General features: G+C 43.7%; 1 protein-coding gene across 2 annotated transcripts in view; it reads left to right on the forward strand.

Annotated features, from left to right (window-relative positions):
- Positions 1-17,680, forward strand: part of PRKCH (protein kinase C eta) — a 236,819-nt gene that overhangs the window by 116,340 nt on the left and 102,799 nt on the right. For both annotated transcript variants that reach the window (XM_053602045.1, XM_053602046.1), the window contains 2 exons: positions 10,805-10,955; positions 14,186-14,220. In XM_053602045.1, the coding sequence (XP_053458020.1) occupies positions 10,805-10,955; positions 14,186-14,220 (186 nt within the window). The remainder of the gene's footprint in view (positions 1-10,804; positions 10,956-14,185; positions 14,221-17,680) is intronic.

A 17,680-nucleotide genomic window follows, 5' to 3' on the forward strand; every position in this document is an offset into this window, starting at 1 on the left:
AGCATAGAAGGAGCCTTAGAAATCTACTAGTGGGTAAGGGGGAAAAATTCAAAGGGAAATGGATTAAGGCAAACTAAAGGGCAAGGTTCTTTTAGTTCTTAGAGGAAACACATGTTTATCTGGAAAAGATTTTGGTTGGACAGGTTGTTTGTGTAAGAATCTCTTTTGTGAGGAAGGAAGACTGACTTGGGCTTGGAGGCTGGGGTGGGGGTGGAGAGGGCAGACCTGGGCTCGGAGGCTGGGGCGGGGGTGGAGAGGGCAGACCTGGGCTTGGAGGCTGGGGCGGGGGTGGAGAGGACAGACCTGAGCTTAGAGGCTGGGGCAGGGGTTTAGAGGGCAGACCTGGGCTTGGAGGCTGGGGCAGGGGTGGAGAGAACAGACCTGGGCTCGGAGGCTGGGGTGGGGGTGGAGAGGGCAGACCTGGGCTAGGAGGCTGGGGTGGGGGTGGAGAGGGCAGACCTGGGCTTGGAGGCTGGGGTGGGGGTGGAGAGGACAGACCTGGGCTCGGAGGCTGGGGTGGGGGTGGAGAGGGCAGACCTGGGCTCGGAGGCTGGGGTGGGGGTGGAGAGGACAGACCTGGGCTCGGAGGCTGGGGCGGGGGTGGAGAGGGCAGACGTGGGCTCGGAGGCTGGGGCAGGGGTGGAGAGAACAGACCTGGGCTCGGAGGCTGGGGCGGGGGTGGAGAGGGCAGACCTGGGCTCGGAGGCTGGGGCGGGGGTGGAGAGAACAGACCTGGGCTCGGAGGCTGGGGTGGGGGTGGAGAGGGCAGACCTGGGCTTGGAGACTATGGGTGGGGGTGGAGAGGGCAGACCCTAAGTTTCACATGAATGAGAAAAAGGTACAGATTTCAAACTGAGAACCCCCCCACCCCGGGATGATCTGCTTATGCTAGTAGCTTACTTTTAAGTTATAATACATACTTATTTTATAAAATATGATTAAATAGTAACTTTAATATTAATTGCTATAAGAACAGAAACAGTAACTTTAAAAAAAATATGGAAAGTGTTTTGGGTGAAAAGTATTTGGAATATGACATCATTTTAGGACTGTGTGCGGTAAAATGATACGTAGTGGACAGTACTGTGGGACGTGTGTGTATATATACACACACTAGAAAGTGATACAATGTACCTAGCAATGTATAGTTGGTGTGTTCATCCAGATATTCAGTGATTATTTGTATAGTAAGCGTTAAGATGACTCTTAAAAGGAATCTCTTCAGCTGGGCGCAGTAGTTCATGCCTGTGATCCTAGCTCTGTGAGAGGCCGATTGATTGATGGAGGCAGATTGCTTGAGCTCAGGAGTTTGAGGTTACGGTGAGCTATGATGCCACAGCACTCTACTAAGGGTGACAGAGTGAGATTGTGTCTCAAAAAAAGAAAAAAAAATTAAAAACAAATAAAAAATAAAAAGAAGCTCTTCTTTATAGTTTCCTGTGTCACTTATATTTTCCATTGTGATCATTATATTATCTTTTATAAACAAGGACAACGAAAGAGCCAAAAGAGAGCTGTTACGTGTTGCCTGCGCTCTGAGAGCTGAGATTGCATTGCAGCTACCCTTCCATTATACCCACGTTACATCTAGAACAGCGGTTCTCAACTGGTGGGTCGCGACCCACAGGAACTGTATTAAAGGGCCGCGGCATTACGAAGGTTGAGAACCATTGATCTAGAAGGTTCTCAGGAGGAAAGGGGCTCAGGAATGGGACATTTTCTCTCCAGGTAAATTTGGTCATGAAGGATAAAAGAATAATTTCTAAATACAATAGAACCACCATAGCTGACCACCTCCCTACGTTGACCACCTCCTTAAGTGGACCTAATTTTCATAGATCAGACATGCCCCACATGTACATATCAGTGCAATAAGCCTAGTTCCTTATGCTGACCACCTCTGTATATTGACCAGTTTATTACAGTCCTTTGCTTAGATGGTCACCTTACAGAGGCTCTACTGTGTTTGGAAAATGCCTACATTTTCAAGTGTGTAAAACCCGATGCAGATGGGGCACAGTGGCTCATACCTGTAATTATAGGACTCTGGAATGCTGCAGTGGGAGGAACCCTTGATCTCAGGAGTTTGAGACCAGCCTGAGCAAAAGTAAGACCCTTTCTTTCACACAGAAATAGAAAAATTAGTGGGGAATGGTGGAAGATGCCTGTAGTCCCAGCTACTTGGGAGGCTGAGGCAAGAGGATTGCTTGAGCCCAAGAGTTTGAGGTTGTTGGGAGCTGGGATGCCACGACACTCTACCCAGGGCAACAGCTTGGATAGAGTGCTCTCAGAAAATAATTAATAAAATAAAAATAAAACCAAGATGCATAGTCCAACATGAACTTGACAGAGCTGATAATAACACCATCTCGAGCTTATTTTTTCAGAGGGGATAATGCAATAATGATAGGCATGTATGTCCAGGTGACCCAAACCAAATCTGATGGAACAGAAACACTTTCCCCATCATCCTGAATACCAAGGGTGCTCCCCCACTGAGGAAGGTTTAAAATGGAGAATGAAGACATGGCAGCTGGAAGTGAATTTATGGATGAAATCAGTGGAGGAAAATGAAATAGGCATAGAATTATAGCACAGAGTAGGAATTCTTAACAGTTTTGCAGAAGGGAAATTTAGGATTTTTGCAATTGGTACTAGGAGACAGGATGGAATTTCCATCATGAAATTGTGAGTTGAACGTTATTTGCGTCAACACGTGCTACTTATATTTCACCTCATTATACAAAGAACTTGAAGAACATGGCATAAAATACATATGGCAGTGAAATTTCAGTAAGAAGTCAGGGCCAGGGTCAGCATAAATACAGTACTATAGCAGGTGCTATGGACACCCCACCTGTATTTCCTCTCAGCCTGCAAAGTAACACCAGAAATGCTGCGGAAATAATATCTCCCCCCTCCCCGAAGCTGTCATCAGCGGTGCCAGAGGATAAATACACCAGTTTCCTCACCTGCCAGCATGTTCTACAGACTCCTTGACGTCCCCCACAGGGACTGAGGCTTGGTTGCCCACACGGGAAACCTACTCAGAGGTACACTTTTTGTGGATTTTCTTCCCATTCCTATCTCACTTCTGTAATCCTCTGGTGCTTCTGGGGATTACTTCCCAAATAAACTATTAAACACTTGCATTGAAGTCCTTGTCTCAATCCAGATGAAGACAGGTGAGGAGAGAATAGAACAAGGAAAGCACGTCAAGAAAATAAGGGTTTGCAGATCTCTCGGAGGCTGTTTGTGTGAGTCCAAGGATAGTGGTACTGTTACCTAGGAGAAGAGTGAGTTGGAGAGGTGGAGAAGGGGGTTTAGCTCAACAAATGTCACCTTTTAGGAAGTTTGGAGATATCTTGAAGAGATGCTGAGAAGCTACTTAGAAATAAGTTCACTTGCAAGAAGCTAGACCGAGAGCTGTGTTCTTGGGAGTCCTCAGTATACAGGGAATTGTTGGAAGGAAGAGAATGAGAGCAGTCTCTGGGGAGAGGAGCCATCATCCGGGAAGACCAGAAGCGGGTGAGGAGAGAGCCTTGCAGCGAATACATTTTTAGAGATGGAAAGGAAGAGAAGAGTCAGGGGACGAGGCTAAGAAAGGGACCTGTAGAGAGAGGAGCCAGAGGCCAAGGCCAAGGCCAAGGCCCCTTTCTTCCAAGGACTTGAGAAGTGGAAAGTTTGTACTTTGGAGTTGGTGTAGATCCTAGACGTGAAAACAAGAAGACGGTAATGAGAGGAAGGTGGGAGGCCAGGACTCTGCTCTCCTATTAAGTCCTCAGAAGCGTTTCCCATGGCTATCAGTGGAGGTTTGGGGCTGTTCTGTTCTGATCACTTTTCTGCTGGCAGAGGAGGCACAGCCTGGAATGACGGGTAAGAACAGGCTCAGCTTCCATGATGCTGAGTCATGAGTCTTACTCAAGAGCGCCGTCAGTCTGGTGGCCTTCTTTTCTTCTCCTCCTTTTTCCATCCATTAGTCTGCAGGATGGTAGGGTTTGTGTAGGGTGAGCTCCCTCGGGGGAGCCACAACCTGGGAGACCCCTGTCCTGGCTCCTGTAGAGCTGGGTCACATAACACACAGAGTCTAATCACTCTGAGTTTGGAGATACCTGTCAGGCATATAGTTAAACTCTTTCCAAAAAATGCAGAAGGTTCTGTGCTACTTAGTGCCATTTAGGGGGCTTTTGCTGCCATTTTACCCTTTTTATTTTCTGTCTTTTTTTTTTTTTTTTTTGATACCATTTTAAAATACCAAAGCCCTTTATTGCAGACTTTGTCACTGGTATTGGCACAAATTCCTGGAACCCTCTCCCTATCCTGGTTCCTCAAGTCTCGTTCCTCTTTTCCAAACCATGGCTAATCTCAAAATCTGCCTTAATTAATCAGAGGACTAGCTTCGCAACTCCTGCAATTCCCTCCCGCTCAGGGCCCACTTCACTCCCACCCACTGGCCACGTGCACTTGTCATAAATTCTTTTAGGTTACTTGTTTGCTTAATTCATTTCCTCATCTTTTCCTTTTGGTAAGTACTGTCTCAGAGATCGTCTGCGTTTGCTTTTTAATGCATTATTCTTTATGCAAATAGTTTGGTGATCTGAAGATTATTCAAAGTTGTTTGATACCATTAAGCCAAATCTCTTGCTATCTTGTCTCATTACCTTCCAGGGGTGTATTTTGGAGACATAAAGAGGGTAACACAGTAGAACCTCTGTAAGTTGACCACCCAAGGGACTGTAGCCAACTGGTCAACACATGGAAGTGGCCAACATAAGGAACGAAGCCTCCGGGACTGACACATACAGGTGGCGCATGTCCGGTCTGTGAAAATTAGGTCAACTTAAGGAGATGGTCAGTGTAGAGAGGTGGCCAGCTGTGGAGGTTCGACTGTATTTTCTGGTTCTTTCTTAACTAGTAACTTTTGTTTCACTCTAAGGTTTTCCTCTTTGTTTTTCTCACATTTGTTCCCTCCTATGGGCACAGATGATAAAGTAAATTTCTCAGGAAGAAGAAAAAAGATGTTTGATAGCATTACTCAGTGGTGTAGTTCAATAGCAGCAAAGTCCAGCGTCCTCACTTGGCCTCACCTAACCTTCCTGTTAGTTTGTTTGTCCCTGCTAGAAAATTTATCACTTTTCCAGAGCTACCAGGAGACCCACTATTGACACGGTACATGGTGCAGTGTGATGTTATCCACAGAGCCCTGAATAAAATTGAGTGGAAGATTCTGGTGTGAGTTTGGCACAGGCCAGGTGGATGAATCTGGGGTTCATTACTGATTTCCTTGGTCTCCATTCCTCTTCCAAAAAAGGAGATAATTGAAAACCCTACCTACTCCTAAAAATACTATGGTAGTGTGAGGTAAGGGCTTTAGCAACAATTACAACAGCTAACAGTTACTACCTGCCAGGTGCTTTCCTAATTACATTGCCCTTATTGACTCAGCTTAACTCATCAAGTCCTCAAAATGACCTGTGGGGAACATAAGCTCTAGTTTCTGCAGATGAGGAAGCAGAGGCAGAGGAGGTCACCCCACTTAGAAAGGGGAGAAGCAGCATTCACACCCTGAGCTGCAACACTCTCCTGCCTGTGGTTGTGTAGGAAGGTCATTCAACCTCCCCGGTGTCGTAGCCCCTTACAGACAAGCCACAGGCCTTCGTAAATCACAGTTCCTTTGCTATTAGGCAAGTTCAAGTTAAGGGTTGAGTTGTATTTTATACTGAATCAAAATTATTTCCATTATGAATTTTATATCACTAATTCTGGAAACTAAAAAGTACCGTGCCACACATTTTTTTCCTCTCTAATTCACTCACAATTATTTGAAAATTAGGAGCTTAAAGAACCATGCTTTTGCCCCACATTAGAATGTTTCAGAAGTAATTTCAAATACATATTTCTGCTAAATTATTTCTGAAATTTCAGAAGTAATTTCAAATACATATTATCCTTTTATTTAAGGATATAAAACCTTAAATTCAAGTAGACAGAGCAAACAACTAATGAGGGCAAAGATTTACTACTTTTGAGATAAAGCTAAGGCAATTTCACAGAAGCTTCAGAGACGTGGACTCCTGCAGACGCCTGACCAGCACACGTTTCAAGCCAGCACAGCTTCCTGCAGATGAAAACTTACCCCGGGTGGTTTGGTGACTCCTTGTCACTTGTGCATTTCTAAAGTTCTCAAAATGAGCATGGAGTGGTGACAGTGGAGTTTTCGGAGATAGAATTTTTGTTCAGAATCGTTCATCTTCGTCGTATTTAACATTAGTAGCCTGTACCCCATGCACAGATGGCTTTTCAAAACCAACTCCTGGTAAGACAGACGAGGGCTCCGACCCGCCCACCTCCCGAGAATGGAATGTGAATTTTGTGCTGGGCACAGAGCCAACTTCCTATTTACTGAGAGGCATTGAGCACCTTGGCAGCCAGACAGGAGTTGTGATGCAAGTCTCAGTTGCAAAGCACGTTAGGGTTGTCTAACATGACTGACAAAAATACAGTCTGAGAGATTTCTCAAAGTCCTGGCTGGTTTAAGGCACACCAATCTTGAATTTTTTTGTTTGTTTGTTTGTTTTTTGAGACAGAGTCTCGCTATGTTGCCCTCAGAGAGTGCTGTGGCGTCACAGCTCACAGCAACCTCAAACTCTTGGGTTTAAGCGATTGTCTTGCCTCAGCCTCCTAAGTAGCTGGGACTACAGGCGCCTACCACAACGCCCAGCTGTGTTTTTGTTCCAGCTGTCGTTGATTAGTAGGCCCGGGGTTCGAACCTGCCAACCGCAGTGTATGTGGCCGGCGTCCTGACCACTGAGCTATGGGCGCCAAGCCTTGAATAGTTTTCTTTAGTGCTTTTAACTTAGTCCTAAGTAAACAGAAAGTGGGTGCAAAGAGTGAGGAAGGTCCTTCTGTATTTGGATGGTAAAGTGGGGCTCTGTAGACAAGGAGCGGGGTACAGATTTCATGGTGTCAATCCAGAGAATGGTGATGGTGACAGCCGCTGCAAGCCGTGGGGCCCCTGTGTTTCTGTGTCAGTGTATGTGTTGCAGATTGCCAGGGTGTATGCATGAGTTTGTTTGCTTTTTTGAAAGAAAGAAGCCCATGTGCCAAAGAAGAGAGGAAAGGAAGGTCGGAGTTTGTCTGTGACCACATGAGGGAGGCAGCTGGGCAGAGGTGAGAGTCACAGACCCCAGGTTGAGGGGGGAGAAGGGAAGAGATGTAGGGGCCCTCCCAGGCTGCTGTGGGGTCAGAAGAGAGGAGATTTCACCTGCTGTGGAGACCGGGGGGTGGCCAGTCAGGTTCTGCAGCAGATAGACTTAAGTCTAAATTACCTCGTTGAAGAAAAAAGAGGGGAAGATGTTCCAGAAAGGGCCAAAGGGAAGAGCAAAGGAGCCGGGATGTGCCCGGCAAGGAGGAGGGCTACAAGTTGCTTTTTTCTTAAATCTTCTGGTTATGAGGAATCAACTAGAAAATTCATAGGTCATGCTACTGCTGTGGCAATAGCTGCTGAGGGAAAGGAATAGGATTCAATTCATGAAATATTAAAAAGGCGAGTGAGTTGGCCTTTTAACTGATCTTTATAGTATTAAGAGATTAAAGAAGTAAGTTCTTGGTAATTAGACCCCCAGGGAGAATTTAATTTGCATCTAGGTATGATCACTGTTAAGTAATTCAATACAATTTTTGCTTTGGCCACTCTTAAGCCAAGTCTCAGGCTGGTGAGAACACGGGCGAGCTACAGGGTAGTCTCCATTAACCGAGTTTTATCCTCTCCCAGCAAAGGAACTTTAAAATCTGTTCACTTAGTGGTTACCAAGTATCTAAAGAGTGGGTGTAGTGTAGTCACTTCTGTCCTCATGAGATCCTTATCCAGAATTTCAAGAACTTGTCAGGAATATTGATTACGACATGAGTCTCGTAGAGCTGAGGACAGGGATGTATTTTATCTTTTTGAGACAAATGGGAAACCCTCGAGTGAGGGTCATTGGGCTGCTTGCCAGAGATTATGAACACTTCATAACAAAAACTGTAGCAGGTGCGATTTTAACAGTGCTAGAGTCTCTGAAGAGACGGGTGTCTTCGCCAATGGGCTATTACTACATTTCATTCATTGTATTGACTCTAAGTCTTACTGTTAAAAAGAATGTGGCAATTGTATACTATTGTTACAGAAAAAAGTGTCTTGAAGTTGAATTGCTGTTGAAAAGGTAATACACGTTTAAAACGTTGACAGGCATCATCACATCGGTGTAAAATATATATATATTCTTGAAATAGCTACATGTATTTGAACGCTGTGGTATGCCTCGCTCTGGGCTGGGTACTTTGAATCTGCCGCCTGATCCAGTCCTGGGAAAAAGCCTAAGGAGGGAGGCGCCTCCTGGTTTTTTTTTTTTTTGTAGAGACAGAGTCTCACTTTATGGCCCTCACAGCAACCTCCAACTCCTGGGCTTAAGCGATTAAGACTCTTGCCTCAGCCTCCCAAGCAGCTGGGACTACAGGCGCCCGCCACAACACCCGGCTATTTTTTGGTTGCAGTTCAGCCAGGGCCGGGTTTGAACCCACCACCCTTGTATATGGGGCTGGCGCCTTACCGACTGAGCCACAGGCGCTGCCCCCGCCTCCTGGTTTCTAAATGGAAACCCTAATAAGGCTCAGCAGGGAAAGCAGCCAGCAGCCGGGGTGGCAGGCCAGGACCGAGCCTTTTTATATTGACAGGATGGGGGAGTCTCTCTCACCCCACCCGTGTGGAAATGGGCGCTTTAGCAATCCTCTTAAATGTTTACCAATTTAAGAAGTTAAATGTGATTCTGCTCCCGATTCTTACGATCTTGATGCAGTTGGACACCTTGGTGTGCTTATTGGCTTCTGTACCTACACTTTTCCCTACCCCTGTTCACATCCTCTGCTCCATTTTTCACTGAATTTTTCCTATTGACTTCTACATATCATGAGTAATAACCCTTTGTCATGTGCTGCAAAATCTTTTTTCCTTCAGTTCGTTTCTTTCTACTCTCATGTCTTTTGCCAACTAGAACTTTAGATTGCAAATCTGTGAGCCTTTTATAGCTTTAGCATTTTATTAATGTCATCCTGTCCTAGGGGCATAGTATGTTTCTGTGTTTTCTTATATTTTTACAATTTTCTCCTTAACAAGTATCTAAGATTATCATAGAAATCTTCCAAGTATTAAAACTTATTAGCAAACTATTCTTACATGATTTCTTAAATTTCCTTGGGATCAGTGATTCATTTAAAACACTATCGAGGAACTAAGCTTTATTTTTATTCATGTCAGGTCTCTGTATACATTGGAAAAATTCTAGTACAATTATTTGGAAGAGGTAATGGTGCAATTTCCAGAGTGTTCAGAGTAGGAGACACTTTTAAAAATGAGAGGTTAGAAAAAGAACTTTGTGTCTGTTCTAGGTTAATTCCACCTGTCCCAGGTTAACAGAGGTGGTTCTGTACTGATTGCTGCGGAACAGGGTTCTCGGTCTGTGCTGGAAGCAGTTCCCCCTTTAGTTTGTTGGACACCAGAATTACAGAAGAATAATGAGAAACGCTGTTCAGCAGTTATAGCCCGTAGATGGACCTGAGGTCACAGACACCTAGACAGGGAGGCCACAGTGATATCACATCCTTAAGTATCAGAACTGTGGGACATCCATTATCAGTGCTGCAGAGATTGGCCTTTGGTAGCCAATTATAACCAGGCCATGAGCATCTCTGGGGTTCACATAGGTCTGACCTTAACTAGTAAGAGTCCTAGGCCAGGCATATTAACTCATGCCTGTAATCCCAGCACTTTGGGAGGCAGAGATGGGAGAATAGCTTGAGGCTAGGAGTTCGAGACCAACTATGCAGGAGGCCGATGCAGGAGGATCACTTGAGTCTAGGAATTTGAGGTTGCTGTGAGCTATAATAATGATGTTACTGCACCCCAGCCTCCATGACACAGCAAGACCTTGTCTTAAAAAAATAACAAACAAGGGTGACTAGCGGGAGGCGGGAGGCACTTGGTGGGATCTCACCTAATGTGCACGGTGCAAGGGTGCATTTCAAAATAACTAAGAGTAAATTATAAATGTCCTACCACAAAAATAAGTAAGTGAGGTGATGGTTATGTTAATCAGTTTGATTTAAGCATTCCACATTGTATATCAAATCATCACATTGTACCCCATAAATGTATATAGTTAAGATTTATTTAAAAATTAAATTAAAAAAAAGAAAAAAAACAACAAGATATAAGCAAACAAAAAAACCAAAACAAGAAATACAAACTCATAAAATGAGAGTCCTAATAAGGTCATTAGGAAATCATGAGGATTTGGTGTAAGTGGTTAGTATCTTGAAGAAAGAAAAAATAAAACCTCCGCCCTCCCCTATCCCCTCCCTCCCCACTCCATTTCTCTCCTTCATCCTGGGCTATAGTTGTGTTCTATCTTTCATAAGAAAGTGTGAGTAAATGTAAGTAGGTCCTATGGCAAGGGCACAAGTCACATCTGTCAAGTGTAGAATATAAATGTCTTAACACATAATCAAGTACATGAGGCAAAAGCTATGTTGATTGATTTGATATAAGCACGTCAGATTGTATTAAAAAAAATCAACACATTGTACCTCACATATGCATAAATGTATTCATGATCTATGTGTATTTGACTTAATAAAAAATAATAATAAATAAAAAAAGAAGAAAGAAAATAATTTGAGGAGTATTTAAACTACCGAACTTCCTCACATATTAGGTGCAGCTAGATTTGTTGCATACAATTATTTTTTCCTTCCTTTTCACGTACAGCTACTCTCCAAAGAGACCGAATCTTCAAACATTTTACCAGAAAGCGCCAAAGGGCGATGCGAAGACGGGTCCACCAGATCAATGGACACAAGTTCATGGCCACATACCTGAGGCAGCCAACCTACTGCTCCCACTGCAGAGAGTTCATCTGGTAAGAGCCCTTCACTTCTCTCCCCAAGGGGCTTCCTCTGCGCGGGTGTTCCCTCAGGAGAAAGCTCTGAACTCAGGATTATTTTAGGATCTTTTTTTTTTCTTCCCCTCTTCCTTTCAGTATGTTGACCCAGTAATTTTAATCCATGTTACCTAAAAGAAAATCTAAATGATTCAAGTTTTATTTTTATTTATTTTTACTTATTTATTTTTTGAGACAGAGTCTCACTTTGTCACCCTCGGTAGCGTGCTGTGGCATCACGGCTCACAGCAACGTCAAACTTTTAGGCTCAAGTGATTCTCTTGCCTCTGCCTCCTGAATGGCTGGGACTACAAGCGCCCCTTCCAACACCCGGCTATTTTTAGGCCTGGTCTTGAACTGTGCCTGGCCTAGATCCAAGTTTTAGACTTTCTTTGTTCAATCATTTTTGGTATGGGTACTAATGAATCACGAACTGATTTAAGAAAGTAACAGCAGGGTGTAGCGTCTCATGCCTGTAATCCTAGCTCTCTGGGAGGCTGGGGCAGGTAGAATGCTTGAGCTCTGGAGTTTGAGACTAGCCTGAGCAAGAGTGAGACACCGTCTCTACTAAAAATAGAAAAACTAGTCAGATGTAGTGGTGGGTACCTATAGTCCTAGTTACTTGGGCGGTTGAGGCAAGAGGATCATGGGAGCACAAGAGTTTGAGGTTGCCGTGAGCTATGACGCCATGGCACTCTACCAAGGGTGACAAAGTGATACTCTGGCTCGAAAAATAAATAAATACAGACATGAAAAGCATAACATAAACTCAGAAAAAAGAAGCGAATCTGCAAATTAATATTTAGTCAATAAATTGGATAAGCAAACCCTGAAGAGGAGAGAACAATCAGCAGTATTATTTTAAGAAGGCATGAATCACAGGATAACTTATGGAAATTAGTTGTTGCAAGAAACTAAACGTGTCAAAGTCTTCAGCCTCCTGGTGTGTAGCAGAAGGTAGCGGCCCTCGGTGATCATATACTATAATCCCTGGCAATTAGGAGCTAAGGTCATTAAAAGTTGAGAGATTCTAGAGAATGTCAGTTGTACTATACATACAACTGAAGCTTTTCAGTCTCGATGCCAAATCCAAAATGTGAAATAAATTTAAGTGTTAACTTTGATTAAGCATATTTGTTTAGAAAGAGAAGAAATACCTTCTCTCACACATGCCTGCATACATGTTCATACCCATCGTAGAGGGAGGAAATATGGTTTAGTAGCACCAGAGGAGATCTATGTTTTTGTTGCAAACTTTTTTTTTTTTTTCGTAGAGACAGAGTTTCACTTTATCGCCCTCAGTAGAGTGCCGTGGCATCACACAGCTCACAGCAACCTCCAACTCCTGGGTTTAGGCGATTCTCTTGCCTCAGCCTCCCCAGTAGCTGGGACTACAGGCGTCTGCCACAATACCCGGCTATTTTTTTTTGTTGTTGCAGTTTGGCTGGGGCTGGGTTTGAACCCACCGCCATCGGTATATGGGGCCAGCGCCCTGCTCACTGAGCCACAGGCACCCTCCCAAGTAGCTGGGACTATAGGCACCTGTTGTTGCAAACTTTCATCATTTTGTTTAAGGACAGCAGGAGCCTGGGTTCAGAGTAGTTTCTGAGTATTGATCAATTACTTTACATTTTGTTTTCTATGCTTACTTCAGGTTTTATACCTTTTAGCAGTCAGAACCTGGTGGAATGTTTCCTGCATTTTTAATTAAGAAGACAGACTTGAGGCCCTAAACTAGCTGTTGATATGAAGCTGAAAAAAATGGATCATAATATTTTATAGTCTTTAGGGAAAAAAATCCTTTTTTTTTTTTTTTTAATTGAAAAAATTCATATCTCTGGCATCTCGGAGGCTGACTTCCCTCTTTGCAGTGCCCTGCACTTTTTAGCTGGCCCTGTCACCCCTCCATCTGCGGTTTGCTTCATCTGCGGGTCGGGGGTGCCCGGCTGTTGCATTTCAGTTCATGTCACCCCATTCTGCTTCCTTCCCTTCTGGGGCCAGCCTGGCCCCTGTAGACATCTGCAGTGACAATCTCTGGCCTCAGCTAACACTCCTCATGGAAACTCGTTTGACGATTTCACTAAATTTTTCCCAGCAAAGAAACAGCCCCACCCAGCCAGCCTTGAATCTTGATACATACACTCCCCCTCTCCCGCTTAAAATATTGATGTCTGTGTCACATACAGTAGAACTTCTGTGGTTTGACCACCAAAGGGACCGTAATAAACTGATCAACACACCAAGATGGTCAACATAAGGAACTGGACCTACTGTACTGACACGTACGTGTGGTACATGTCTGGTCTGTGAAAATTAGGTCAGCTTCAGGAGGTGGTCAGTCAGCTGGGAGGTTCCACTGTCTAAATAGTGGTTCTGAATACAGACCTAGGCGTACAATCTCATCACCACCAACTTTATTTTACTTACGTAATAAACTTTTATATGCATTTTAAGTGCCAAGCATTATTCTAAACATTTTACATTATTGGTTTTATAAACCTTTCATGAAACCTTTGTGAAGCAGGCACTGTTACTCTTATGCCCTTTTATAGAGGAGGTAACTGTAGCTCAAAGCACTAGGCCCTCCCGCTCGGAGTCTGTGCCCTTCACCAGGTTACTACATGCTGCCTCCTGGGGCCTTTGGGAGGAGTAAGTGAGAGAGTACGGGTCAGCCACTTGGCCCAGTGTCTGGCACATCGCACTGACTTTGTTAGTGTGGTCATTGTTAATGAGAATGAGAATAATATTGCTATCACCCATAGAATGTGTGTGGCAGAGACAGAGGTAGGAGCTGTGGGGCCCAGAGGCTTCTTGTGGCAGCACCTTACCCCACTCTGGACTCTGCGGGTGATGGGGGTACAGAGACGAGGGCGGGTGCTGCGGGTCCAGTGGGTGCATGGACTCACCCGAGGGCTTCCGTACGCGTGCCTGGGTCTGTTCAGCATCTGCGCGTCTCTGATGCATGCGGGTGAGAGCAGATTTCCATGGCGGACTTCGGACACTGCCCTCCAGGTAGATGTGATGGGAGTCAGCAGGAGCAAGCTCATCTATCAGACGAGCTCAGGCTTGGAAAGCACATCGTCTCTGCTCCTGCCCTGAAATCGTGTCTTTCATGAAGGAGCAGGGGCTGAGCTCTGTTTCCCTGAAGGATGTGGGGGCGTTAGTGCTGAACTACTTGGCTGACGGGTTTTCTCTCTTGTCTTCAACAGGGGAGTATTTGGGAAACAGGGTTATCAATGCCAAGGTAAGAAAGCCTTTTTATTTTATTTTATTTTATTTATCTTTATGAAATCACAACTGTGTACGTTAGTGCATTTAAAGTATACTCATTTGATATACAAAGTGAAATGTTTACATCAAACTGATTAACACATCCATCACCTCACTTACTTATTTGCGGAGACCTCACCTAATTGTGCATATGCATATTTCAAAATTATTGAAAAGAATGTAATTGTCTTACCACAAGAAAGCCTTTTTAAAACCATATTTAATCTTGTTCCTGTGTTTTAAGAAATGATCATACCAAGGGAAAACAGGGTACATTCCATTACTAGTATGGTAAATAACTCCACAGGTTAGAGGGGAACCCCATATAGTTAAAATTCTTTAGTTTGGTTAGATCCTAGCTATGCAGTGTAAAAGGGGCGCTTATATTTCTAAAGCCACAGTACCTCATAAAATTTCATTGTTTAAGGTTTTGTCTCTGCAACAACATGATGATACTGAAAAGCCACGTCATTTTGTAAACATATCCTTAGATGCTGATGGTTTATGGTTTACAATCCCATTGTCAACAAAATCAAAAAGTAGCAGAAGGCTGTTTTCTCTACTGCTTGAGGAATAGAAGGAATTATCCAAGTTTTATTTTTTAATTTTCTGATTTCAAAGACAAAAGTAAGAAATCTTCAAAGTTAAGCTACTAATGAGCTTATGTTATTACATGTTAAATTGATCATAATTTTCATTATCTTAACACAAAGCCCCTTGAACTGGTGTCCTGGCAGGGCCAGATTGAAATACGACGGAAGAAGTGAAAGGAGACCCCTTTGTTGGGTGATGTGGCTGGGCCCGGTTGGTCTTGCTTTTACTGGGATCCCATCACCCCCGTCTTGAGCATCGCCGCAGTCTGTACACTCAGACTTCTCAATTGTCCTTCCTAGACAATTGATAAAATAACACTACATATCCTAGTGTGGTAGCATACGTGTGAATAAGGAAATCTCACCTTCTCTTTCGGAGGAAGAAGAACTGAATAAGACATATTCTTGGATCTAATTTTGACTTTAATAGGTATGAACAATTCCGCTGAGTTCTCAAAGTTAGAAAAAAATGAATATATAATCAATAGGATAACAATAGGTAATTGATCTCAGCCCCAGAGGAGAGGGTAGTGCGTAGGTCAGGATCAATGTCACTTTTTGTCCTGGTCCTCCGCAGCACAGGGATGGGCCCTGCAGCGCCCTCCGTTCCATTTTATGCACATCAGCATACATCGAGATACTCTGGAACGGTGAGGTTACAGTTTTGAGTTTAAAATAGTGATTTTTGATATTTCTCTGTTATTTTATTTCAGTTCCTTTTTAGCCTGTACTGCCAGGGTGTTTGATGGCCTAATTTTCAGTCAGTCGCCTGTTATTTATAAAGCAGGCAAGACTATTAGCCAGGAGTAGAAAGATGGCTGTCACTGACACCTTGCTAAAGGATGTAAGCCAAATACCTGGTTGGAGAGAGGTACACCTCGCTAACACCCACTGAAAGCAAACTAGAGAAGATATTTCAGACAAAGCAGACTTCAGCAAAAGGAAAATTATCAGAGATAAAGAGGGACCAATCTCCTAAGAAGGTAGAACGATCCTTAATATGGCTGGGCTCAGTTGCTCATGCTTGTAATCCTAGAACTTTGGGAGGACAAAGTGGGAGGATTGCTTGAGCTCAGGAGTTTGAGACCAGCCTGAGCAAGAGGGAGACCCTGTCTCTACTAAAAATGAAAAAACTTGCCAGGCGTAGTAGTGGGCATCTGTATTCCCAGCTGCTTGGGAGGATTAAGAGGATAAAGAGGATCGCTTGAGCTCAAGAGTTTAAGGTTGCTGTGAGCTATGACACTATGGCACTCTACCCAGGATGACTGAGACTCTGTCTCAAAGAAAAAAAATCCTTAGCACATATGAACCTAACAGCAAGCATCAGAATAGGCGAGACAAACTGATAAAACTACAAAGAGAAATAGATAAACTCACTCTTTTTTTTTTTTTTGGAGACAGAGTCTCACTTTGTCACCCTTGTTAGAGTGCTATGGCATCATAGCCTCAAACTCTTGGGCTCAAGCAGTTCTCTTGCTTCAGTCTCCCAGGTAGCTGGGATTGCAGGTGTCCACCACAATGCCCAGCTATTTTTTTTAGGGACAGGTCTCACTCTGGCTCAGTCTGGTTTTGAACCTGTGAGCTCAGGCAATCCACCTGCCTCGGCCTCCCAGAGTACTAGGATTACAGGTGTGAGCCACACGCCTGACCTACAAACTCACTCCTTTAGCTGGAGACTTCGGTGTCTCTTTAATTAATAGATCCACCAGGCCAAGAAGCAGCAGGGATGTAGTTGTCCTTAAATGGCATTATCACCACTAGGTCAAATTGACACTGATAGATTATTCCATCCACTGATAGCAGATTACACATTTTTCTCAAGTTCATGAGGAATGTTTACCAACATAGACCATTTTCTGGGCCATGAAACCTATCTTAACAAATTTGAAAGAACAAAAGTCATAAAAGGTATTTTCTTAGGCCACAATGGAATTGAACTGGAAATCAGTAACAGATGGTTAGAAAAATCTCCATATATTTGGAGATTAAAAAACACATTTTAAGTAAACACTCGGGCCAAAGAGAAAGACTCAAGAGCATAAGAAAAACATTTTGAACTGAGTGGAAATGAAAATATGATTTATAAAAATATGTAGGATGCAGCAAAAGCAGTGCTCAGATGGAAAGGTATGGCATTATATTTACATATAAGGAAAGAAGAAAGATCCAAAATCAATTGATAAGCCCCTAGCTAGGCTAACTGAGAGAAAACTTAATGCCTCAAAACATAAGGTCTTTCTGTGCAGGAGTATTTGGTTCTCCTGGGAATTCAATCTGATGAAAGCTAGATTAGTTTTAAGGTGTAATTCTATTTGCTGTTCTGCCACCTGTCTTTATGTCCTTAATCCTAAAACCTTCCACATGTCTCGAATGATCTTAAAATGATGTCTGTTTTCATATTTCTTCCTCGTCTGGTGTTTATCCTTTAATGACACAATCAACTATTCTCTGCACTATGTCATTTATCTAGATGAAAATGGGAAAAAAAAAAAGTTATTCCAATGAGCCATTCAGCAAACATCTTTTGAATGCCTGCCTCCTGTGCCCAAGGAGAATTCTGAGAGTGCTGCAGGAGGCTCTGAAATGAGGGGCGGGGCTCAGGGGGTCGGGGATCAGAGCAGGGAAACATGGTTTCAGTCCACTACAGAAGGGGCTGGGGCAGGCTATTTTCATGGAAGAGGCATTTTTTGAGTTGCATTTCATCGTGAAGTTAAAGATTCAGTGAACCTAGGGAAAGGGAAGGGCCTCAGAAGTGTGTAGAGCGTGTGAAGACGTTTTCCAGGAAGAGCAGCTAGTGTGGTTTTTATTGGAATGAGTAGATCCCACCAAGGAGAGGTCATA

The sequence above is a fragment of the Nycticebus coucang genome, chromosome 9 (genome assembly GCF_027406575.1).
Source record: "Nycticebus coucang isolate mNycCou1 chromosome 9, mNycCou1.pri, whole genome shotgun sequence".
NCBI lineage: Eukaryota > Metazoa > Chordata > Mammalia > Primates > Lorisidae > Nycticebus > Nycticebus coucang.